The sequence below is a fragment of the Callorhinchus milii genome, unplaced genomic scaffold (genome assembly GCF_018977255.1).
Source record: "Callorhinchus milii isolate IMCB2004 unplaced genomic scaffold, IMCB_Cmil_1.0 Scaffold4, whole genome shotgun sequence".
NCBI classification, from domain to species: domain Eukaryota; kingdom Metazoa; phylum Chordata; class Chondrichthyes; order Chimaeriformes; family Callorhinchidae; genus Callorhinchus; species Callorhinchus milii.
In genome coordinates, this window is record NW_024704745.1 from 40,937,590 (window position 1) to 40,961,783 (window position 24,194).

General features: G+C 39.0%; 2 protein-coding genes across 2 annotated transcripts; both read left to right on the plus strand.

Moving 5' to 3' along the window:
* The first annotated feature begins 1,298 nt into the window (after positions 1-1,298).
* LOC103185521 (spindle and centriole-associated protein 1) lies at positions 1,299-14,532 on the plus strand. Its single transcript, XM_042334213.1, has 12 exons — positions 1,299-1,316; positions 2,024-2,161; positions 2,664-2,711; positions 3,340-3,486; positions 4,424-4,526; positions 5,132-5,253; positions 8,564-8,667; positions 9,226-9,374; positions 9,984-10,225; positions 11,159-11,290; positions 12,806-12,986; positions 14,334-14,532. The coding sequence occupies exons 2-12, from the start codon at positions 2,063-2,065 to the stop codon at positions 14,453-14,455; spliced, it is 1,449 nt and encodes a 482-aa protein (XP_042190147.1). The 5' UTR covers positions 1,299-1,316; positions 2,024-2,062; the 3' UTR covers positions 14,456-14,532.
* Positions 14,470-22,690, plus strand: LOC121848882 (spindle and centriole-associated protein 1-like). Its single transcript, XM_042334214.1, has 6 exons — positions 14,470-14,550; positions 15,302-15,795; positions 18,229-18,400; positions 19,888-19,990; positions 20,534-20,615; positions 21,119-22,690. Coding segments are annotated over exons 1-6 (903 nt in total). The 5' UTR covers positions 14,470-14,549; the 3' UTR covers positions 21,170-22,690.
* Positions 22,691-24,194: the final 1,504 nt, after the last annotated feature.

The following is a 24,194-nucleotide window of genomic DNA, read 5'->3' on the forward strand; positions in this document are numbered from 1 at the left end:
ATTTAAAGTTTAAAACAAGGCCATAAAAGTTATACATCAGGATACTTAAAAGGGAGATGTATAAAGGACTGAGGAAGTCAAGAAACAATGGCAAGCGTACGACAAACTAAAAGCAACAAATGTAGTTATTCCCATATTGAAGGTTGGCCCTCCTGATTGGCTCCAGTCAGCATCGCCATACTTCAGGCGCTGACAGCATCACCATCCATGGATGCACTCTCCACCTTACTAAGCCAGTCCAGAGCCTTGGCGTCTTGTTTGACCCTCAACTATCCTTTCTACCATGACCGGCTCTGCCTTCCCCCAATGCCACAACATCGTCCGGCTCCGCCACTGTCTCACCACAGGCCGCCAAAACCCTCATACACACTTTCATTACATCCAGGCTTGAATATGCAAACTCCTTGCTTGTCGGCCTCCCCAACTCCTCTCTCCATAGGCTGTAGATCATCCAGAACTCTGCAGCCCATGTCCTCTCCCGCACCAGGCTCCGTGACCCTATCATCACCGTCTTCACCTGACTCTACTGGCTTCTCATCATACAGAGGAGTCAGTTCAAGATCCTGGTCCTTGCCTTCAAGGCTCTCCATGGCCTCGCTAACCCCTACCTCTGCGATCTCCTAAACCCATACCATCCTGCTTGCTCCCTACACTCAGCTGACTCCGGCCTGTTTCACATACTCCGTTTCACCCACCCTTTCTGCCACTCTGCCCCCACCCTCTGGAATTCCATCCCGCAGTCCCTCCGCCTCGCCCCCTCCCTTACCTCCTTCAAGACCCATCTCAAGACCCACCTCCTCCTTCCCTCACTGCCCTCCACCCTCCCCAATCCCGACCCCCAACTCGGGTCCAAAACACTGACTGTCCAGCACCTTGGGACGACCTCCCGACATGAAAGGCGCTCTACAAGTGTAATGTTGCTGTTGTCGGCAAAGCCCAACTCGCAACCGCATGTCAACTTGGTTGACCTCAATAATTAAAAAAACAGAACAGAAACAATAATCAAAAGCGAAGCTGAAGCTAACCTGGTTAAACATAACCTAATAAATGCCACCCGTTAACTGCAAGAAAGTGGATGAATAGTTAGTTCAAGCACAAGGTCTTCGGGTCGGAACCGATTGTGCAGAGGGATTGCTCCAGTGTGTTCTGTGAAGCGCTTTGGGACGTCCTCCCGACGTGAAAAGCGCTGTATCAAATGCAAGGATTATTATAATAGAAAGGTAACCGGAAGTGGGGCTTCCGCTGTACGACCTTACCAAAATGGCTGCCTTTCCGGACCAGACTGCGCATGCACACACAACCCGGGAGAACAAGCTGTAAGGTTTTAAACGGCCGCCGTGCGGCGATTCAACAGCCAGCGGACGCTTCATACACACGTCATATTAGCCGCTCCACTTAGATACCCTTCGCGCGACACCCGCGACAGTTGGAGGGAGCGGTTTGAACGCGCTCGTCGCCCATAGTAACGGGGGACGTTTGAGGGAAGTGCCGCGGGCGGCGCGGCGGTGACCTGCTGCCGGGGAGGTTGGTGGTGAATGAGTTCGCTCCGAGTCATCGCACCGGGTTTGGGCAACGTCGCGGCGGTGGGGGGTGGCGTGCGTGGCGGGTCATGGCATGGATGTGGGGGGCTGAAGGGCAGTTGAGGGTCGAACAGGACGCCGAGGTTTGGTCTGGAGTGTGCATCCATGAAATGGTGAGGCTGTCAGCGCCCGAGGTGTGGAGGCGCTGACGGGAGCCAAGCGGCAGGGCCTCGGTCTTGTTGACATTTAACTGGAGAAAGTTAGCTCTCATCCAGGACCTGATGTTAGACTGTGAGGGCAGCGGCGGTTGTAGAGTTGGGTGGAGACCGAGAGGTAGAGTTAATCAGCGACGCGTTAATCCTGTCTGAGGAGGAACTTCAGGAGGGAGACCGTCTCAGGCATTGTAAAGCTAATGCAACAGTTTCTGATTGACGTACGCGCGGGTGTCTTCAACGAATGGATTTGGTGTGTTTTTTCCCCGGCTATGTTTTATGTAATTTCAGCGTCTTCTGTTCTTGCAAATCCCTGATCCCGAACTGCAGATGTCATTTGTCCGACTCAACCGGTCCCACTACCCACATGGAAGTGCAAAGAAAATGGGGAGGATCAGAAAGAGGAAGACTCTGGATAAAGAATGGGATGTGAGTGTAATTTTGGTAGTTTGTTTTTTTCCCCTAGATATTGGCTAACGGCAGCAGATCAGGCTTTGTGCCTCAATTATGTCCACGTGTGTGGAGTCTGACGCTAACCCGTATACCACAGGGAATTGCACGCCTGTGTAATTTCATGCGAAATCCTTTTCATTACACGTAGGTGTGTAATATTGCATAATGTGGCTTAACTGCCTCATAGTGTTATCTGTATTGAAGTTGTAAAAAAGTGTAATCTTGCATAATTGTCACTTTTTGGTTGTATAATATTTTTTTTTGTCTTTTTTTTATATTTCTGCATAATTTCCTGGGGTGGAAACCAGTAAGCATTTGAAGGGATCTTGTTCTTCTTCAAATAAAATTAACTGCTTGAGAAGGAATTTTTATTTGTGGCTATTATTTTCATTGTTTTGTCATTCAGCAGTATTGTTTGGGTGGAATAATATTAGTAAGCTGGTTGGCTTACCATTTTTTGTAAATTTGTCTTTTTCAGAGCACTGTCAGTGACCTAAGTGTTCATCGGGCTACCCCTGAGGAACTTGTGAGTTGTGACCAACAACAATAAAATACACAGAAAATAGAATTAAATGACCTTGTTTGAGCTGAAAATAATTGATCCAATAACAAACCACAATGAAAAGGGATCTCTACAAATCACAAATTACCTACAGATATTTTGACAACTGAGTTGTATAAGACTGACACTTCATCTGGTATTTTTAAGGAACCAGCCTCGTAGTACTTTCAGATACACGATGAAAGATGTTCAATATATTTTAGTTCATTTGGCTGGCATTGTCGATTGTCAGGTTTGTGGTTCTTTGATATGGAACGTGTAAGTGTGTAACATGCATTTCAAGGGCAAGCTTTTCCATTTCATTTTTTTTCTTTAAACTGCCTCACATTTAGTTAAAGATGAGAACTCATTTTTAGTGGCATGGTAGAAGTCCCCATAGATCATAATAGGAAAGAACGATTGGTTATTAAGAGTTTTAGTGCAGTAATTTGTTTTACTTTTGCCAATTTTCTTTTCAGGGTGGGGGGTGGTAACATATTGGGCTATTGTTGACCAGGAGCAGAAACTGTGAACAATTTTGTATTGAAAAGAAACTAATCTTCTTAAAGGTGATTAATGATCTATATCCTTCCTAAAATTGTTTGATGTTCAGGCTAAACGACATGAGAAACATTTATCAAAGAACCGTGCCTTGGCTCAGTGGGAACTCGGAAAGCGAGCCATTGCTAGTAAGCAACGAAAACATGGACAGAAAATGGCAGATTCTCTAGATCGACAAAAATATGCGATCATGAGAGAGGTGAGAATTATTTGTTGTTTATGATGTCTCGTTAAGTGATAGTTAGATTTTTTTTAAAAAAGCTTGAATTTAAGTGAATTGAATAACAGATTTGTACAAACCAAAAAAACATGTGGAACGTTTGAAAGATTTATGGTACCATCATACTAGGAAAGTAGCCTAGTTCCCAGCTGAATTTGATTGCTCCTTTGGTGGTGGAGGAGAGAGGGGAGGCTTAGAAGTTTGGGGCATGAGAATGTTGATGTGTTTAGGTCCCGGGGCAACACCTACTGCATAGGTGGATTATTCTGTTTCAATTATGGTCTACATTTGTTTGTGAAACACGAACAATTTTTGTAGGACTAATATTTGTTTTGATATTAGAGAACTCACAATTTATCAATAATAATGAAATTGGGTTGTGGTAGTATCAAAATAAATTATTTGTTACTGGTAGGTTATTTGCTCATTATACACACCCAACTAAATGTTGCTGTGCAGTGTACATTTATTTTTGCCTGCAAAATATATAGTAACTACTCTATAGTAAATCTTGTGAAGTCCTTTCAGATGTTTTGACAACGTGATAAGGCACTTTATCAAATGCAAGGATGATTATTATTGTTATAATTTCTAGTTTTAGAAACCAGTAGTAATTCATTGTAAATGCTCCCATAATCTATTTTGGCAACACTAGATTATATCTTTTTACTACTGCATTATAAAATGTTTTTCTGATTTTTCAATGCTCCAAGATGTAGGTTTGTTTCTTATACTGATGGTTCTTCAATATCAATGTTTATTATTTATTCTTCAATTGAAGACATTTTTTAAAAAGCATACTATTTCAAAACATAATTATGTACAATCTATGAATATTCTGTTTTGATACTGCATTATTACCCCATTATTTTCTTCCCTCTCCTTATGACTGGTAAATTACTATTTTTGTTGCTAGATTCTTTTTGATCAGTACCAACTGCAGGATGTGTTGGAACGATCAGATCAAGCAATGGCTGTGGTTAGGGATTTATTTGGGGATGCTCCACGGCGACAGGCAGGTGAGGAAAACAGTTATGTTGTAGTTTGTACATTAAATGTACAATCTTTGCAGACTCCACCAAGCTGGAGATGAATTGTGGAATCGGGAGACAACTATCTTGCAAAGTATTATATTTGTAATCTCAATTTTAATAATTATTTATTTGTACATTCTGGGTCTGTTCCTCCCCTCCATTGAAAATGTCACCAGTTATATATGTTTCCATTCTCTACTCTTTCCATAATATATTAAATGTTGTATCAGTACCATAAAATTTAATATGACTTGGGCGAAGTCCGAGTTGCAGACAAACTATATAAGTCATATGAAATCCGATTTAATCAATAAGACTAGGAGATGCATTTGATTATCAGACAAATTTGCCTCCAGACATTTTCCCCAGATCCGTTATTTGGATAGTGATGATCAGGGGGTGGAGGTTAGGAAAAGGAAAGCTTTAATGTCACTTTAATGCAAACCTGTAATAGTCTGTCTTACCAAAATTCAGACACTGATTTGAAGATGATCATGAAAGTGATCTAGAATAAAACTATTTCATTGATGGCAACTGTAATACAAATGCTTAAACTTTTCTATTTTACCATTTACTTTATCTCCTGTTAGGGTTCCCAAATGTTACTATGGCTCCTGAATCTGAGCAAGCTGCAACTGAAGAGATTATAATGCAGAAATGTGATCCACCTACACAATTGTCCATCCTTAGTGAATCAGTCATGGATTCTCAGGTACCAAGAGGCTGAATAGCCAAAGGAAAGCCTTCAGCTGGATAATTTCATGAAATAATGTGTACATATTCTGTAATTGTAGATGCAGACTAGAACTTCACACATCGAAATGCAGATTAATACAATAAAGTATATGATGTGTCAAATCTTTCCCATTCTAAACGTACAATGAAAAGATCTGTAATGTTATTAATTAGCATGTGATAACCCCTAATATCTTTTAAAGGCGGGGGTGGGGGGGGTGGCAATATTGATTAAAGACACCTGGAAAGGGATGGTGTACTAGAGGGTCCAAAAACAATCTATTTGGTTAGAGATAAGGAACAGAAAAGAAGCTGTTACTTTGCTATGTGAATACTATTGATCACCAAATAGTGGGAAGGAGATAGACGAGCAAATCTGCAAGCAGATTTCAGAAAGACGCAACAAACCAACAGAGTAATGATAATGGGGGACTTCAATTATCCTATACAGACTGGCAAAATAACAGTATAAAGGGCAAGGAGGGAAGGATTCCTGAAATGTGTGCAGGATAACTTTCTGGATCAGTATGTTTCCAGCCCAACGAGGAAGGAAGCAGTACTGGATCTGGTTCTGGGGAATGAAGTGGGGCAAGTGGAGCAGGTTTCAGTAGGAGAGCATCTGGACATCAGTGATCACAACATCATTTGGTTTAGAATACTTATGAAAAGGGACAAGGAACAATCAAAGGTGAAGATACTCAACTGGAAGAGGGCTAATTTCAGTGAGTTAAATTGGCAGGTAAAACAGCTAATGAGCAATGGGAAGCCTTCAAGGAGGAGATAGTTTGGGGACAGAACAAATGCATTCCCACAAAGGGGAAAGGTAGGGCATCCAAACCTCCCTGAATGACTAAGGAAACTGGGATTAAAATACAACAGAAAAAGGATAAATGTCATATCCAAAATAGAGAAGATAATCAAATAGAGTATAGAAAGTACAGAGGAGAACTGAAAAAGGAAATAAGAGGGACAAAGAGATTGTATGAGAAAAGAAAAGATTAGAGGGTAACATAAGAGGGAACCGTAAGGTATTTTATAAGCATATTAAAGGATTAAAGGTTAGTCAAAGGTAGGGTGGGTCCAATTAGGGACCAAAAAGTAAATCTTCTTATGGAGGCAGAGGGCATGGCTGATGTACTGAATGAGTACTTTGCATCTGTCTCCAAAAATAAGCGGATGCAGCCAATGCCACAGTATCGGCGGAGAGGGTAGAGAAATTGGATAAGATAAGAATAAACCGAGAGGAGGTACTAAAAAGGTTGACGGTGCTCAAGATAGATAAGTCACCGGGTCCGGACAGGATGCATCCTAGGTTACTGAGGGAAGTAAGGGTGGAAATAATGGAGGCTCTGGCCACAATCTTTCAATCCTCCTTGGTGGATCCTCCTCCTGCCCCTTTTTGTACAGGGAGTAACGCTTGCAACCCTCCAGTCATGAAGTAACGGAGAGAGTGGATGAAGGTAGTGCAGTTGATGTAGTTTATATGGATTTTCAAAAGGCGTTTTATAAAGTGCCACATAAGAGACTTGTAAGCAAAATAGAAGCCCACGGTATTAAAGAAACAGTGGCAGCATGGATACAGAACTGGCTGGAAGACAGAAAGCAGAGAGAGTGGTGGTGAACGGTTGTTTTTCTGGCTGGAGGGAAGTGTGCAGGATTTCCCCAGGGGTCAATATTGGGACCACTGTTGTTTTTGATCTGTATAAATGACCTGTACTTGGGTATAGGGAGTACAATTTCCAAGTTTGCAGATGTTACTAAGCTAGGAAAAGTAGTAAACAGTGAGGAGGATAGAAGCAAGGGGATATTTGTGGGAGAAACACGGCAGCCAATTTATATTTGTACAGTCAAATATACTGTACAAATATACAGTCAATTCACTTTACAGTATATTATATAGACAGATTGGTAAAATGGGCAGACACGTGGCAGATGAAGTTTAATGTGGAGAAATGTGAAGTGATTCATTTTGGGAGAAAGAATGAGGAGAGGCAATATAAGCTATATTGTAGAATCTTAAATGGATGAAGGAACAGAAAGATCTGGGGGTTTATATAAGTAAATCTTTGAAGGTGGCAGGACAGGTAGATAAAGCTGTTAAAAAAGCATATGGGCACTATGCTTTCAAGCGAGAGACCAGGGTTCAATTCCTGGCAGGGCGAAACCTTGGGCAAATTTCCTTACTCCACATGCCTAATAATAATCCCTCAAGAAAAAAATAGTAACTTGGTCATTTCAATCCACGACTGTTTGTGGGACAATGCTGTGCTCAATTGGCTGCCGTGTTTCTCCCACAAATATACAGTCATTTCATTTTATAGTATATTTTGTGAAGAGTTTTGAGACGTCTAGAAGACGTGAAAAGCACTATATCAAATGCAAGGATTATTATTACTAGGCTTTATAAATAGAGGCATAGAATACAAAAGTCAGCAAATTATGATGAACTTTCATAAAACATTGGTTAGGCTTCAGCTAGAGTACTGTGTTCAGTTCTGGGCACCACATTTTAGGAAGGATGTCAAGGCATTGGAGAGGGTGCAAAAGAGGTTTACCAGGATGGTACCAGGAATGAGGGATTTCAGTTATCAGGAGAGGCTAGGGAAGCCAGGATTATTCTCCTTGGAGCAGAAAAGGTTAAGGGGAGATTTAATAGAGGTGTTCAGAATTATGAGGATAACCAGAGGGCACGGATTTAAAATAGTTATCAAAAGAACCAGAGGGAAGGTGAGGAGAAATTTTTTCACACAGCAAATTGTTCGGATCTGGAATACATTGCTTGAAAGGGTAGTGGAAGCCGATTCAATAACAACTTTTAAGAGAGAAGTAGATAATTATCTGGGGATGACAAGTTTGCAGGGCTATGGGGAGAGAGCGGGGGCATGGAATTGATTTGGATAGCTCTTTTCAAAGAGCCGGCACAGACACGATGGGTAAAATGGCCTCCTTCTGTGCTGTATAATTCTATGATTCTATATATCCTCTCAAGACTTCAATACAGTTTTTATGCATAAAATGAATGCTTCTGTTTTTACAGGTCATTTTAAAATTGATTAAGTCAGAAAATGTTAATATTGACATTGTTCACCTCAATGAACACAAGATTTTACCCCCTACAAAAATGTGTGCATTAATCTCTGACGATTTGAAGTGCTCAAAATTTGTTTGGAGCTATATTATGTGAACAAGATTATAATTTGGAGAATTGTAGTTTACTCATTTTTATTATAATGAACTTTGGGTGATACTCCTCTGATAGATTTACTGTTGCTGTTTTGGTTAACCAGGCGCTAAATGAAAGTTTCAACGGAAAATCGCACCACGAAGTGTTGGAGAGGAATGAGGAGGAGCAAATTTATTCTAAATTGAAAGCCAGCATTGACAAAAACAGGTACAACAACAACTTTCATTAATACAGCGCCCCTCTTGCAGGGTAGAGTCCCAGAGTACTAAATGTATTGCTACACATTAAGAGAAGTTCTCCTTGGTTCTGAGCTAGCTAACTTAGCTGTTAATTATCTAATTTTTAAAACTATATTGTACCATAATATTTATTTTAAACTATTCTAATCTCCACGGACTTCACCTTTTTCTTCAAATTGTTTTGACTCCATGAATGTAGTGTTTTTTTATAAAGAAACTTAGATATGCAGATGAGCAATTCAAAAATGTGCTGTAAATTATCCAAAATGCAACACCAAAATTACATTTATATAGTGCCTTTCATCAAGGCCCTGGACAGTTAAGAGTTTACACCCAAGCTGGGGTTGGAATCAAAGGGGGTGGAGGTGGGAGAGTGAAAATGCGTGCAAGAATATTCTTGTTCTAATCTTATTCTGTAAAGCTTTCTTTTACATGAAAAGTGCTATGTAAATTGCTGGAGTTTAAAGTTCTTTCTGCCAACTTTCATGATTGTTGTAATGTCTACCTAATTTCTTTTTATATATAGACACTTACTGAAGGTGAAGGATTCGAATACACCTGATTGTACATTACAGAGAACGGCAGAACAATCTGAGACTCTGGTGAATCAGTCACTGGGTTTAAAGACTCCAGAGGCATCCTGTACACTAGGTTCTTCTAACGTAGTACTGAAAGGTATTTTTTACCCATTTATTAAAATTTGAGGCAAGTAATCATTTTGGAAGTTGAACAGATAGGCTACAGGGGTAAAATCCTCTGACTTTAACACAAATGATTAGACCCAGTGCCGGCCCAAATATTTTTGGCTTAACATTTTTGTTACCTCTAATAGGGCGGTGTGTGACAGGTTTGATTATTGGAGTCCTGTTAGCATATTGATTAGACACTCGCCTCGCAAGCAAGAGTACCTGAGTTTGATTCCCAGGCAGGGCGAAACATTGGACAAATTTCTTTACTCCATACGCCTCTGTTTACCTAGTAGTAAGTAGGAACCCAGTTGTTAATCGATTGGCGGATCGCTTTTCCGGAGGTAAAAATCCCTTCAAAAAAATATATAATAACTTAGTCACTCAAACCACGACTGTTTTGGGAACATTGCTGTGCACAATTGGCTGCCACGTTTTGCCCACAAAATATACAATCAATTCTCTTTATAGTATATTCTGTGAAACGCTTTGAGACACCTCGAATACGTGATAAGGCACTACACCAAATGCAAGGATTATTATTACAGTATTATTATCGATTGGCTAGGTGATCTTGCTCAAATAATTTCTTATCTAGGCAGAAAGGCATGTTCTAACATGCCTACCAAAAGAAAGGTAGGCACTGATCAAAGCTGCAATCAGTCAACCCTGGAGGTTCTGCAGAAGATGGTTGAGGACATTGACCAGGAAATGGAAGAATATGAACACCTGACAGGACGGGAAGTCATGGACAGAAAGCCACAGAGTGGTCAGAGTCTAACTGGTTTCACCATATCAGTGGTCAGCTTGCTAAGCAGACTTGCTCACAATCTGAAAGAGGTAAAAATATAGAGAATATTGTTCTATAGATTATAAGTACAGTGAAATTGGTTCATTGAATGTAGGATAATTGAATAGTTCAATTTACTGAATAGTATTTAGAAATCCCAAACTATTGCACATCTAACCTAAGAAGATAGATCGGTAAATTGAATACCGGGTATATGAATAGTTGCATTGGGTTAGAACAATAATTTTTTTTATATAGTGCCTTTCACGTCGGGAGGACGTGCCAAGGCGCTGGACAGTCAGGGAATTGGACCTGAGCAAGGAGTTGGTATCAGGCGATGTGGAGGGCAGGAAGGGTAGGGGTAGGAGGGTGACCAAAGACGCAGTCGAAGAGGATGGTCTTGAGAAATGCCTTGAAGGAGGCAAGGGAGGAGCAAGACATATGGACTGTGGGATGGAGTTCCAGAAGCCGAAGGGCTAACCGCCGATGGTGGGGTGGGCGGGGGACATGGATGAGAGTTTTGGTGGCCTGGAGAGGCAGTGGTGGAGCCGGGCGATGTTGCGGAGGTGAGCGAAAGCAGAGCGGGACATGGAACGGATGTGGGGTAGAAAGGATAATAACAAGACGCCAAGGTTCCGAACTGGTTCAGTGAGATAGAGTTTGCATCCATGGATAGTGCCTGATCTGTGGAGGCGTTGATGTAGGCCAATCAGGAGTGCCTTGTTGATATTCAACTGTATGAAATCCGGGACTTCATGTCTGACAGTTACAGCATAATCTCTTGTTTTTCTGCAAATGTGTATCATTGTGACTGCTAGTTCTGAATCCGTCGCTCTTGGCTGAATTCTGAACTTTGCTTCATGTGTACAGATGTGAAGTTGAAAACTGAGTGTAGGCATTAAAGATTGCAATGGAAATGAATATCCATATCTATTTACAACAATTTTCACGATTTTTGTCTTGCTTTTGGTTTGTAACGTTAGAGTGAACTGCAGCAGTGTAAAGAGAAGGAAGAACATCAACGACTTCTACAAGAATCCAAGGAACATCGAGTACTGATTGATGCACTGACTGCAGAAATCCTGGCCATAAGAGAGGACACTGCTTCCTTACAGGTACTTACAGTGGAAGCCAATTTACCCTGACACCAGGCCATGTATGTCTTAAGAGTTGTCCGAGATTAGCCGAAATACCAATCACGCCCAGTAGAGGAGAGCCACCGACACGGTATAATAATATGTTGTTTCACTTGAAGCAATGTTAACTAACCAAGCAGGAAATTAAGTATTTAAAACTCAGAGTTAAAGTTAAAATCCTGTATCTCACAGAATTATGCAGCCCTTGTCAATGGATGGGCATGACTCAGCTGCCCTCCCTCATTCCCTCCCTTGTTCTTCCCTGTTCCTGTGCCCCCTCATTGATTGACAGCCCAACTCCAGCCACTTGTGAATGGCTGGAGTCGGCTGTCAATCAGTCTTGGACTCCTCATTTATCCCTCATTGCTGAATGGAGCCCCTCAACACATGGAAGATCTGAGTGAGTACATTCAATGATGACCAACGGGGCATTTTGTCCAGATTAACTGGATTTTTGTCCGAATCAACTGGCATATTTAAAACGGGAAAGAACACAAATGAGTTAGGAGTTTTGCTCGATTGACCAGCATTTGGGGTTAACCGGCGGCCGCCTAAAGCAGATTTCACTATTATTGTTTGTATAATTTGTAATTCTCCTTGACAAATGGTGTGTGCTGGTTTGAATTGGCCTTTAAAGACCTGTATCGATCTATACCTCAAGGTCTCAGAGTTTCTCCAAACCATTAAAAATATTACTTATAAGGTATATTGCTTTTTTTGTTCTTCGTCTCCTCTAATTCAAATCCATTTGTCACCCATCTGACCACTTTAGTTCCCTATTTATGCCCTTTGGTAGTTGTTTGCATTTCTTATAAGTGTGTGTGGGGGAAATTATAAGTCAGTGTCTCTTGTATCAATTTAAAAGCAGGAGACTCTTCATGGTGTTCAAGATCAGATTCATGACATCACAGAAAGGGTAGTTTACATAAAATGTATATTTTTCTTGACTGCCTTTAATCAGCAGTTCTAAAGCTAGGCAATTTGAGAAGGCAAATAATTTTACAATCATTCTCTTTTAACATTTATCATTATGCTAATTTTAAGGAATATATTTATCTTTCAATGAACAAGGACGGAAAATAGTTAAGCATTGATACAATAGCAATTCAAGTTAAGCCAGATGTTTTATGATGGGAAACAGTTGTATATGATTAAAGATAAATTTGTTCAGACATAAAAGGTATTTTGATTTTTGTAATCTGTACTTCAAGAAAGTTATAATCTCAAAATATTTAGACAGAAAGGAATCTGAAAAGAGAAGGACGTTTCCTTTGTGGTTGATAATCCTACAAATAATTTGGTTGTGCATCTCAAAGCTGTTTGTGGTGCACTTGTAGTGCGCAAAATAGTTACTGCATTTGCCAACAAACAGTCACTCCTCTTGACAACTTGACCTGTGATGTGCTTTGAAACGTTTGATGTTTTGGTATATCGAATGCAATGATTATAATTTCATAAAATTCTTAAGCATGAAGAATAATCTTTTTCTTTCAGGCAAAATTGCATAAGTATATGGTCGTAACAGATGCACAGCTGGTCTTCTTCAAACAGATGGTACATGGATTTATAGGAGCAGAAAAAAGTGAACAAAATCCGAGGAAAAACATTGCCCCTAAAACCAAGGAGATGGAAGAACAAGGCAGTGTAGATACCAATGGTGGTTCTCACAAACCAGGTTTGTTTCTGGAAATAATGATCTATACCAGTGTCACTTGAAAATGTCCATAATTATTTTTCAGAAGTACATAGCATCTTTATTCAACAATATTTTAAGTCACTCTAAATTTTCATAAATCTGAGTTTCAATGTCAAGCTGTTTAGCAGCTAGGTTAGTATTTGAGATTACAAAAGTAGGTGGTCAGATAATACTTCAGTTTAATCCTGATGAGAGACTGGAATAAGAAAAGGTCCTTTGATCTGTATTTTTATTTAGTACCATAGCAAATTTTTAAAAACATAGACTATTACAGTACAGAAGAAGGCTATTCAGCCCTTCATATCATTTCCTTAACATTAGGTAAGTTATTAAAGTGTATCCTTGCTTTCCCATCTCTTGAAAGGAGATTGGAAAAATAAATGACTTAATTATCTTTGGTTCCTAATTGAGACCAATGACTCAGTTCGAGTATTTTGACTTGTATCCTCATCTTGATTTGGAACACTGCACTATTTGTCAAAATGACCTTTTTTTGATGTATTGTAACAGGAATTAGAGAGACCCAACGTATCGCATCATGTGGATGCAAAAAGAGCATTGGCCTTTTACAATGGTCTTACCAAATCTTTCTTTGTCAACATAATTCTTTATAGCCCCAAGCCAAAGATTTGGTACTAAACAAATGATTACATCTACTGTTGCATTAAATGCTTGATTGTTACATTCTTGAGACCTAAATGATAATCATGCTCACTACGACCTAAAATCTAAATTAAAGAGAAATTAAAATCAATTGATTCTGACAGTAAAATGCTCCAACAAAAATGTATTGATATATTGCAATGTGATAAATACTAGAAAATAATACTTTCCAACTTAAGTAGCAAATATACCATAATCGCTATAATATTTATTTGATAGACACATTATTGTAATGAAGATTTTAAAACTCTTAAGATAAACTTTTTACATCAAAGAATGTTTGGATGATCCTCATGTTAGGTGGTGGAGGCAAAAATCAGTAATACCGAAATTAAGCTGAATTGTATACTGGATAAGTTAAATAAGCAGTAATGAGCTTTAGTAAGTCGAAGGACCCTTTCTCAGCCTTGAGTTTTTATGGAGAAAGATGATTTGGAAAAATGTATTTAAATTAAATGAATCTGACTTTGTAAATATTCTAGTCAATGAAGGTGAAATGTAGTAAAGAAATGTTTGAAATCTTGTTGAAAATTCAAAGATGTAAAATGTTATTTTCTTTATTTCTAATGTTGAGAACCCTTTGATACTTAACATTGCAGATTGTTTACTTTATTTGAAATTAAGATTGAGATGAAAAATTGTTTTAATAACTGTTTTTCTCAGAGAAGGTAAATGTACCATTCCCCATGGGCATGCCATTTCATGAAGAAGTTGTTTTAGAAAGTGTGGGCAGAAGGACACTCCCCTTTACCTCAGCACAAGAGAAATCTGTTGGAAAAAAATAGAAGAGGTCAAAGTTTACCAGAGCGTGTATTTGGTCCCGCAGTGTTGCTTTCTCCCCCAAGACAAAGAAATAGCCATGTGGACACTGAATCACGAAGTAAGTGGTCAAATTTGTAATGTGTTTGCAGACTAGAATCAAACCATTGTGAGCTTTCTCTGGATCAATACTATTAGATATTCATCCTGATTTCCTTCATATAGGAGAAACCAAGGTTGCCATTGTGAATCATTGTGTTTACTACATTCTTTAGTGAATCTTTCCATATGCTGGAACATAAAGCTCTTCTACTGTTAAAATGTTCCCCTTTGTTAAGTTCACAAAAGTCTGGCACTTGCAATGCATACTCTTCAACAAGCTAAAAGATTCCCTTCCATAAAGATTTGAATTCTGGTTTCTTAGGGGAGGAGGGTTACAATACAACAACGTGCATTTATATAGTGCCTTCACGCGGGGTAGCGTTCCAGAGCAGGTCGGATAGGTAGGGAGGTAGGAGGGAGTTAAGTGATTTGAAAATGAGTGAGAGGACCTTGAAATCAAGTTCTGCATAACAATAAAATAGTAGTCAATGCAGATTGATGTTTGTTGCCACTGTCTCTCAGCATGTTGCTCTTGTTTACCGCCTTGTTTTCCAGATTTTCACTCTTAAATAAAAATTTAAAATTCAAATATCATTGAAGTGATTTTGTATGACATTCTATCAACACAAGAAAATATGTCAGAATAGTTCAAAAGATTATGGGCAAATGAAAGCATTTGCTGCTGATTCTTAACTAAGTGATAAAATTATGTTATAAGTTTAGCAAAATTTAAACCCTTTATATTTACTCATCTTTCTATTTTCCAACAGTGAATTTGCTTCAGGAAAATGCCACATCTTGCAAGATATTTCTTGAGTCCAGCAGTGTCCACCCTTCAGAAATTCACAAGCAAGCTTCAATGTCCCAAGGCATACAGCAAAGTGAAAAAGGTTCCACGGACACCTTGAGTGCACGAGTGTTGCTACAAGACAATCCGGATGTTGCACACTCTTGGAATTTTGCTGAAGGACATAATCACCCAAGTATCACTTCACCTGATACTCATTTGCCTGAAGCACATCCAGAACAAAAAATAGAAATTAGAGAGTCAATGAGCCTTGGTGATGCTGAGACATGCATTCTAGATAAAAAGAGCAAGGTAGAAATAGAAGAAACGCAAGATTTTTCTTTTGATGAGAGACTTAAGCATGAAGCAATGTTGACGCACATTGCAGAGTTAACATTGCAGAATTCTACTCTGAAAGCCCACCTTAGTCAGTTCAAAACAACTAAATTGCCTAGTCCTACAGCACAAATTGAAAAGGTAGGTGATGAGTCTCCAGCCAATTCAAGCACAAACATACCCTTTTAATTGGTAATGCAATGTATTCTTTGTCTAATTTGGAAGAACTTTTTGAAACTTACAACTGCTGTCTTTGTTTTTAGCATCCAAAGAAAACTAGACTTCCTTGTAAACTAAAACCCTGTTCTGAAATTAGAATTTGACTTTATATTTAATTATTTACGAGTATAATTTGTGTTCAGAGGGAGAAAGCTCCTATATTTTTAGGAGAGGATACAACTGGGAAGTTAAATTGTACCCCATTAGTTCTTTGAGGTAACATAAAGGGCATAACACAATTTCTGAAGGCTAGATTCCAGATTTGTCATCTTTCCTAATGTTGCTGTTTTCTAAGATGTGGAGTCCTGTAGCTCAGTGGTTAGAGAACTCACCTTGCAAGCGGGAGAACCTGGGTTTGATTCCAGGCAGGGCGAAACGTTGGGCAAGTTTCGTTACTCCACACACCTCTGTTCACCCAGCAGTAAGTAGGAACCCTGTTAATCGTTGATTGGCAAATCGCTTTTCTGGGGGTAATAATCCCCTTAAAAAAAATTAAATGATAATTTGATCACTCAATCAATGACTATTTATGGGACAATGCTGTGTGCATTGGCTGCCGCATTTTGCCCACAAAATATACAGTCAATTCACTTTACGTGATTCATTTTCTGTGAGGCGCTTTGAGACATCTCAAAGTCATGATAAGGCCCTATATCAAATGCAAGGATTATAAAATGCTGTTTTCTTTAAAAAAATTAGGATTGCCTGCTGTAAGAATAGGGTCAAAACACTGTATTGAAAAACATATGGGTATGTTGGAACCTTTGGGATGGATATTTGGGGAAGGCCAACAGTCACAGCACGAGTTTGAGACCACTCTACATATTATTGCACACTCCACCTCACTGGTTAGGAACCTAGGCGTCTTGTCGACCCTCAAGTGTCCTTTCTCCCCCACATCCATGCCATGACCTGCTTTGCCTTCCCCCTCCTCCGCAACATTGCCCGACTCCGCCTCAGCCTTCAGGCCGCCGAACCCCTCATCCTCTCATTCATCACATCTAGGCTCAACTACGCCAACTCCCTGCTTGTTGGCCTTCCCAGCTCTTCCCTCCACAAGCTGCAGATCATCCAGAACTCTGCAGCTCGTATCCTCTCCCGCACCAGGTTCCGTAACCCCATCACACCCAATCTCACTCGGCTCCACTGGCACCCCATCCCTCAGAGGATAGAGTTCAAAATCCTTGCCCCCTCCTATCTGCTAACCCCTTATCAATCTGTCCGCTCAGCAGGCTGCGGCTTGCTCCATGTCCCCACCCGGCCCGGCCTGCCCCACCATGAGCAGTTGGACCATCAGCTTCTCCGTTCGCCAACCCCCCTCCCCCCAGAACACCATCCTACATTCCCTTCACCTCGCTCCTTCACGGCACGCCTCAAGACCCTCCTCTTTGACCGTGCCTTCGGCTGCCCTCCACCCTCCCTGATCTCTTCTCCCCCGCGCTCAGATTCTAATGCCTAATCCTTGACTGTTCAGCACGTTGGGACATCCTCCCGACATGAAAGGCACTTTAAAAATGTAATATTGTATTGGTCGTTTCGGGTGCCTCCTAATTATTCTCCGAGAAGAGCAACCAGAACAGTCACAATTTCGTCAGGTAAATTTGAATGGATTCGAAAGATCTAATGCAAATAGTTATCTATCTGAACCTCTTAAAACCTCAAAAACATATCCTCCAGTCAGCTGAACCCCACAAGGGCTCACTTAAAGTTGTTAAAGTAAAGGCTCATTTAAAAATTGGGGAGCATGCTGCAGGTAACAACCAGGCAATCCTATTAGCAAAGCAGAAGAAGGAGAGATGGGGACACACCCCATTTAATGACACAAAAATCAACCAAATTTTTAATTTTTGCTGCAAAACTTCAAATGTAGGGCATGTTTAACAGCAGTGTTCCAACCGCCAGATGTCATATGATAAATGCCAACTAAAATATTTTCTTCCAAGTGTTCCTTCCAATTCTCCTTATTAGAAGGCACATTTATGGTAAGCAAAGTCAAGGGCCACAATGTTTTTCATTATGGTGTTTTAACTCTTTCCTTACACTGACTGCTAAGGTTATCTTATTTGTTGAATCAAAGGTATCTTGCACACCAACTGCCCATCTCCTGCTTGTAGCAGTTATACCCAAAGCATCGTTCCTCCTTAATAAGGACTACTTCATCATGGATTTATTACTGCTTGTGTAGAAATAGGAAGCCAAATTCTAGAATTGTCTAACATTATGTTTTATTTCACTTTCTACTTTAACTGAAAATAATGTAGGACTGTATCTTAACCTGTTGCATTCCAAACAAAGATGTGCAATATTTATTCAGCAATATCTCTTTCCATTTGTATCTGATCAAACATGTTTTAGAGCATTCCTAATGCTTCATCTCAAAGTCTTCAACAGCGGATAAGTGAGCTGAACCGACAAAGTGTGGAAGCACGCAACAAACTTTTGCTTCTCATTGAACAACAGAGACAGATTACAGCTGCGTCTGCCTCTCCACCCATATCTCCTATTCCAGCTGAGGGAAAATGGACTGGTTAGTTTCTATTTTATACTTTTTTTCCTATTTTAAAATTAATATATTGGGCACACAATCTATAACATGAGAAAATCTGGAAAAGTCAATTTGACTTTCCAATCATAAAAACTGTTGTTAATAAGAGTTAATCAAACATTACGATTGTGTCTCAAGGGCACACAAATTAAAGTAAATATTCCTGTATTAGTGAGGCTACATTTCCAATTCTGAGTACCCTACCTTCAAGGATATTGATGTGTTGGAAAACTCCATAAAATAGGGGTTAAGATTTTTCTGGGATATGATATACAAAGTTATGAGGAGGTTTTTGCAAAACTGAAGTTATCATTGGAGAAAAAAAGGATTTGGTTGTGTCATGATCTAGATCTTCAAAATGCTGACAGATATATATGATGCAGATATGACAAGACAATTTGACTTGAAAACTAGGGGACAAAGGTTTAAACCAGATTCAAGTCATTTAGGATGTTTTCTTCAGTGTAGTGGCTAAGTGGAAGACTCCAAATAAAAAAAGTTGATGTTGTTTAGCTCTTTTTAAAATAACTGGATAAATATCTACTTGGGAACAACTTTAAAAATTCTGGCCACAGGTAGAGATTGAGATTAACATGTATTCATTAGGGCACAATGATTTGTGTGCTGTTGACTTGTGTCTGAAAGGAAAGCAGGGCAGAACTGAATGGAAGAACTATATAGATGAATATTCTGGAGTTTTTGCTTGATTAACTTTGGGAATCTTGCTTGATTACCTTTTGAGATTAAATTCTACACAGAACCTTCCAAGAGATTGTGGATGGGATCAATATTTTGCCTGAACTGTGGAAGGGGCCGGGTTGATGCATCGAATTGCCTTTGCTCTTCCTTGTTTTTTTATTTTCTCAACCTTTGAATAATAATTTCATATCAAGGGAGGCTTCAATTTTCCCTTATTCCTGCAGTTGCTTTTAAAACGCAAACTTGGTATCATGTATCCAGTGGTTTGCGATTTATTTTGTATTCTCTCTTTTTAAACTTGTTAGAATTAAGCATGTATGTGTATTGCCTTTCAACAAGGTTTCTTAATTTATTGTATTTGTGGTGTAAATCATGCTGCAGCTTCGCCACTAATATTCAGCGATCTGTGCCTCTAACATTTTGAACTCCTCTATCTCGCCCTGCCCCTCCTTTTTTAAATTTGGTTTTAATTCCCACCTAAATCCTACCCCTTCAACTGTGCCACAGTCATTGCTGCCCTTCCCCTAGCTCGGCATTGAACTTTGTCTTTATGAAGTGCTCCGAGACGTTAACTTCTGGTACAATGCCCTATATAAATACAAATTGTTGTTGCAGCATTGCTGTTCTGGCTGAGATTAGCTAACTCCACATGATCTTCCTGACACCATGTGAAAAACCTCCATAGTCATTGTCTTGATAATCATTAGATTGTGAGGTTCTGATTGTTTTAAAACTATTTGATGTGGGTTCTTTTTTGGGTTCATTTGAAGGAACTGGCACCCGGATATTGGAAGTATGTATCCCTCTGCCTGATGGGATGGAATCTTGCACAGAGACCACATCTTCTGCAGAAAGCAGGGCAAATGGAAACGGGTAAGATAAATTGCTCATTTCAATTTTTTGAAACAAAATCTTGATATCAAATAATAATTTCCTTAACTATTTAACAGAAATCAGATGACCTTGTTGTTGAATAGGTCTGTAAATTATTATTTTTAATTGTATAGATGCTTGAAAAAAAGCAACATTAAAGGGAATGGGGACTGAGAATCAAAGTGATGTTAGTTGGCTCATGTGGAAAGAATTCTACTAGTAAATAACTTTTGTACTCTGCCTTAGGCATTGACCACCTTCCTAAAATAGGCATGGTGCATGGTATTCTGTGGTATATGCAGAATTTGACACTCTCACCAACCTATGATTTGTACAGATTTTAATAATCTATCTTTAATTTTCCAGTTTAAAGAATCAATGTCTAAAACTTGTTCAGAAGAACAAGTGAATGGATGGTATACTATGCGTGAATGATTGTAGCTTCATATATGAACGTATCAACTTCAAGTTCCTATACTTTGCCAGATTCGCAGTTGCAAGCAATTTGCAGTACTGATGATGCCTTTTGAACTTCACATACAGGTCTACAGCTAATAGAACAAATTCCTCAACACATTTGGAAAAGGGTGATGAGAATTGGACACCTATTACTCGAAAGATACAGGTGAAACTTTTAAGGTTTTTAGGAATTATTTAGCTTGGTAAGTTTCTGTAGTTTGGGGTTACGTTGGTTTAAAATGCTGTAGTGGTAGAAAATGTATCTTAAGGTCTTTTCTATGATTTATTTTTTATATCTCAAGAAATTGAGTGAGTGAATGTGTTACTGTTTCTGACACTATTTATGTTTTGTCAGACCACATTTCCATTAAACAGATAGGTCTAGGAATAGCATATGGATTTATTTGTAGAAAAAGATTAAAACCTATTGGAACAAATAATATAAATTCAAACACAATGAAGGGGTGTTGATTGGCAACTCTATTTGTGCATCATTATTTACTCGCACAATTTTGTATTCAGTGACTTTCTATTCACTGAAATTATTGAAAATTAAATGTTTTCCATTCTTTCCAAACTACTGTTTTAATTCATACATGAAAGCAGCTGTGCATTTACGTTTGTCGTGTTATGTTATCTGAACCCTGCTGTCTTTCTTTTTTTTGATAGCCAGAAAAACTTAAAGAAGAAGGCTGGTTTGCACTGTCTGCACATATATAATCTTATCAAATGGTAGAATTATAATTATGTATGACTTCTAAAACCAATGTATTCATCATACTTCTGTATTTCTATCTTCTGTACAGTTGAACCCTTTAATCTTGCTTTGTTACATTTGCATACCAAAATGAGTTTCAAAGGAAATGCATTAGTGCATGAAGAGATTTGGGTACTAAATAATAAATACAGTTTGTTCTGAAGACTGACACAATGTACTACAATGAGGTGCTTTTACCTTTTATGATTCAAATTGAATCCACATAGATGGGATCCAAGTTTCTTTCCTCTTTCTGTCGACAATAAAATGAGTTTAGAAAATTGCAGTTTGTGCAGCAGCATACAATGTCTATTTCAATATGAACTGGCTCAGTCAGAAGTTCTAAATGTAATAGTGTGGGAGCTGGAGAAAAATCATACTGGTTGAATTAGGGGATACTCTTCTGAAGAGGTTGGAATAATGCTTTAATAATAATCCTTGCACATGGAATAACACCTTTCACGTTGGCAGAATTTATTTTACATCTAGTTTTGTGCTGTGTCTGAACCTTGTTGCAAATGTATTAATATTTGATATCAGGCTGCACATATAAGGTGCTCTTTCAGCCTGCCTGTGGGACACTAAGCCTTTCATTTGCCTAACTCAGCCTTATTTGAGCGACTTCTGGAATTTGTGACTAGTTTGCTTTTTAATGGAGCCAACATGTGGTGTTAATTTTAAAATTGAACATCACACTGACTCATGGGAACTCTGATTAATGCCATCTATCTTCAATGTAGAGTTCTCGCAAGTTGGATTGGCATGTCTGGTTAACAAAAGTGGTCCTTACTTGCTGTCAGTATTTAAGGAATCCTAGTAGAAACCACCTCACATTAGACACTTAACCATCTTGTATTCCTTCTTGAAAGTTGAATAGATTTTTGCCTAGAATTCATGCTCTGGCTCAGATTTGAGATTTGCATTGAATGCCAGATTCTTTGCTGGAACAAATTTTCCTCTGTCTTCTACATTCCACATTATGTCCTCATGGAATGTGTTGTACATCTTGTTAAAGAGAAGTAGAAATATTTTCCCACTGATCTTTTAGCAAATAATGTATTCTTGTGGAACAACCTGAAATAAATCAAATTGATGTAATCTCTGCTGTTCCTATATGTACGTATAATTATCCCCTTCTGCATGGTGTAGAAAGAGATATTTTATTGATCAGTGAGAAGGAAGAGGAATTTTATTGTCAACCATTTGTCACTGTAAACATTAAATGCATCTTAACTTTGGATTTCATATTTTTACTTCATGCACATTGAGTTACTATGGATCTTATTCTGCATTCTAACTGCTTTTGTACAAATACAGATTTATAGTACACTTCTAACTTGTGTAGAAATCTTGGATTACCATTTTGGATAATTTGTATAATGTCAATACTCCTTTTACCATTTAAATTTTAAGTTTTTTTACAAGGAGAGAAGCTGTTGTTCCAACATCCAATGTGAATTTTACTAATAAACTATGACCAAAAATGTTGCGGTATTTTTTAACTAACTAGCTGTACCCATTGCAGCTACACTTGCAACCAAAGGATCCAATATGGAATGTAGATTGACACACAGATATTTCATCTTTATCTTTACTCATTTGGGAGGACTCCTTTTGGGAAAACTTGACGCTTTAAAAATGTAATTTTGTTGTTGCCGCTGCTTAGCTTCGTCTGTGTTCTTTATTTTGTTCCTGCCGCTTGGCTACGTGTGTGCTCTGTGATGCAAGATGCCACAGCGCTACAGTGAACTGGCGTGGCCACTAGGTGTAACTGCAGTGTTTGTGTACATATGTAGGTGCTCCATGAAGCCTGATGCCACAGCACAACTTTGACTCGGTGGCCAGCAGGTGTAACTTCAGTGAAAGACGCAAAACTGAAAATAACTCATGAACAAAAGGAGATACCCAGAAACAAATATGCCCATATCACTAGGTATAAATCATGTCTCTACATTAATCGGTTATTGAGATCCTTCTTGAAAGCATACAGGCGTTTTATTAGTACAATAATGAAGATAGCAGAAGATACCATGTCAGTTTTAATGTTTTGCATTATTAAAATGCTTTTATTGAAATATACCGCAACAATTTTTAGATACATAAGATTTTTCAGATCTTTTTTATTACCGGGAAAGCAATTACAATGCAGAAACACTTATCACACTATCAATATACTTTTGACTGGTAGTTGCTGAGGTTCAAAGCTAAAGAAGTATTTGCCTGTACGCTTAATTGATTGAAAAAGCTGTCAAGCTTGCAATAGTTCACAGGCTTATTGCAGCCTTCAACCTACAATATTATTATTTTTATTATAAAATGTGTAAAAGGCACAACAAAATAAAGGAAAGCACAAATAATAAGGTGTCCTTAACATAGTTCTTACAAATATACAATTGAAATGAAATTGGGTATAGATACACGTTGAATTCATACTTTTATCACAAAAAATGTACCCAGTACTCATAAATGATTAATAGAGAGAGGGGGAGATTGAAGGAGAGAAAGAAACAGGTAGGAGGGGATGGGGGAAGAGTGATCGAAGGAGAGAGAGTGATTGAGGGGAGAGGGTTGGGGGGAGAGAGTGATTGAGGGGAGAGGATGGGGGGAGAGAGTGATTGAGGGGAGAGGGTGGGGATTTAAATAGTGACATTATAGTATAATAATCATTAGTATTGATTGTGTAGTGAATAGATGAATTAAGTAGAATGAATTAAAAAAAAACTGGCATGTGGCATGCAACACACACACCCAGTCCTAGTAAAGAAACACCGAGCTAGGCAGGAGTACACCGGAATGCAACCCAAGGGAGATAAGGATAATTGGACCAGGAGAATGGATGGGAGGCCACCTGTGTGGGCAGGTATACAAAATTAGCAATAAAAAACCGCGAAAAGCTTGAGGTCAGCAGGTCACATGGACAGAGTCGGAAAGGAGGACAATGAATTACTCAAACTTCAGGGACATGGAGTCAGGTGGTTTGGTCAGGCT

Coding starts and splice junctions, on each gene's coding strand:
- LOC103185521 (XM_042334213.1), top strand. CDS start 2,063: ATGTCATTTGTCCGACTCAACCGGTCCCACTACCCACATGGAAGTGCA. Junction 4,527..5,131: donor TGCTCCACGGCGACAGGCAG/GTGAGGAAAACA, acceptor ATCTCCTGTTAG/GGTTCCCAAATGTTACTATG. Junction 5,254..8,563: donor AATCAGTCATGGATTCTCAG/GTACCAAGAGGC, acceptor TTGGTTAACCAG/GCGCTAAATGAAAGTTTCAA.
- LOC121848882 (XM_042334214.1), top strand. Junction 18,401..19,887: donor AGCTGAGGGAAAATGGACTG/GTTAGTTTCTAT, acceptor GTTCATTTGAAG/GAACTGGCACCCGGATATTG. Junction 19,991..20,533: donor AGCAGGGCAAATGGAAACGG/GTAAGATAAATT, acceptor CTTCACATACAG/GTCTACAGCTAATAGAACAA.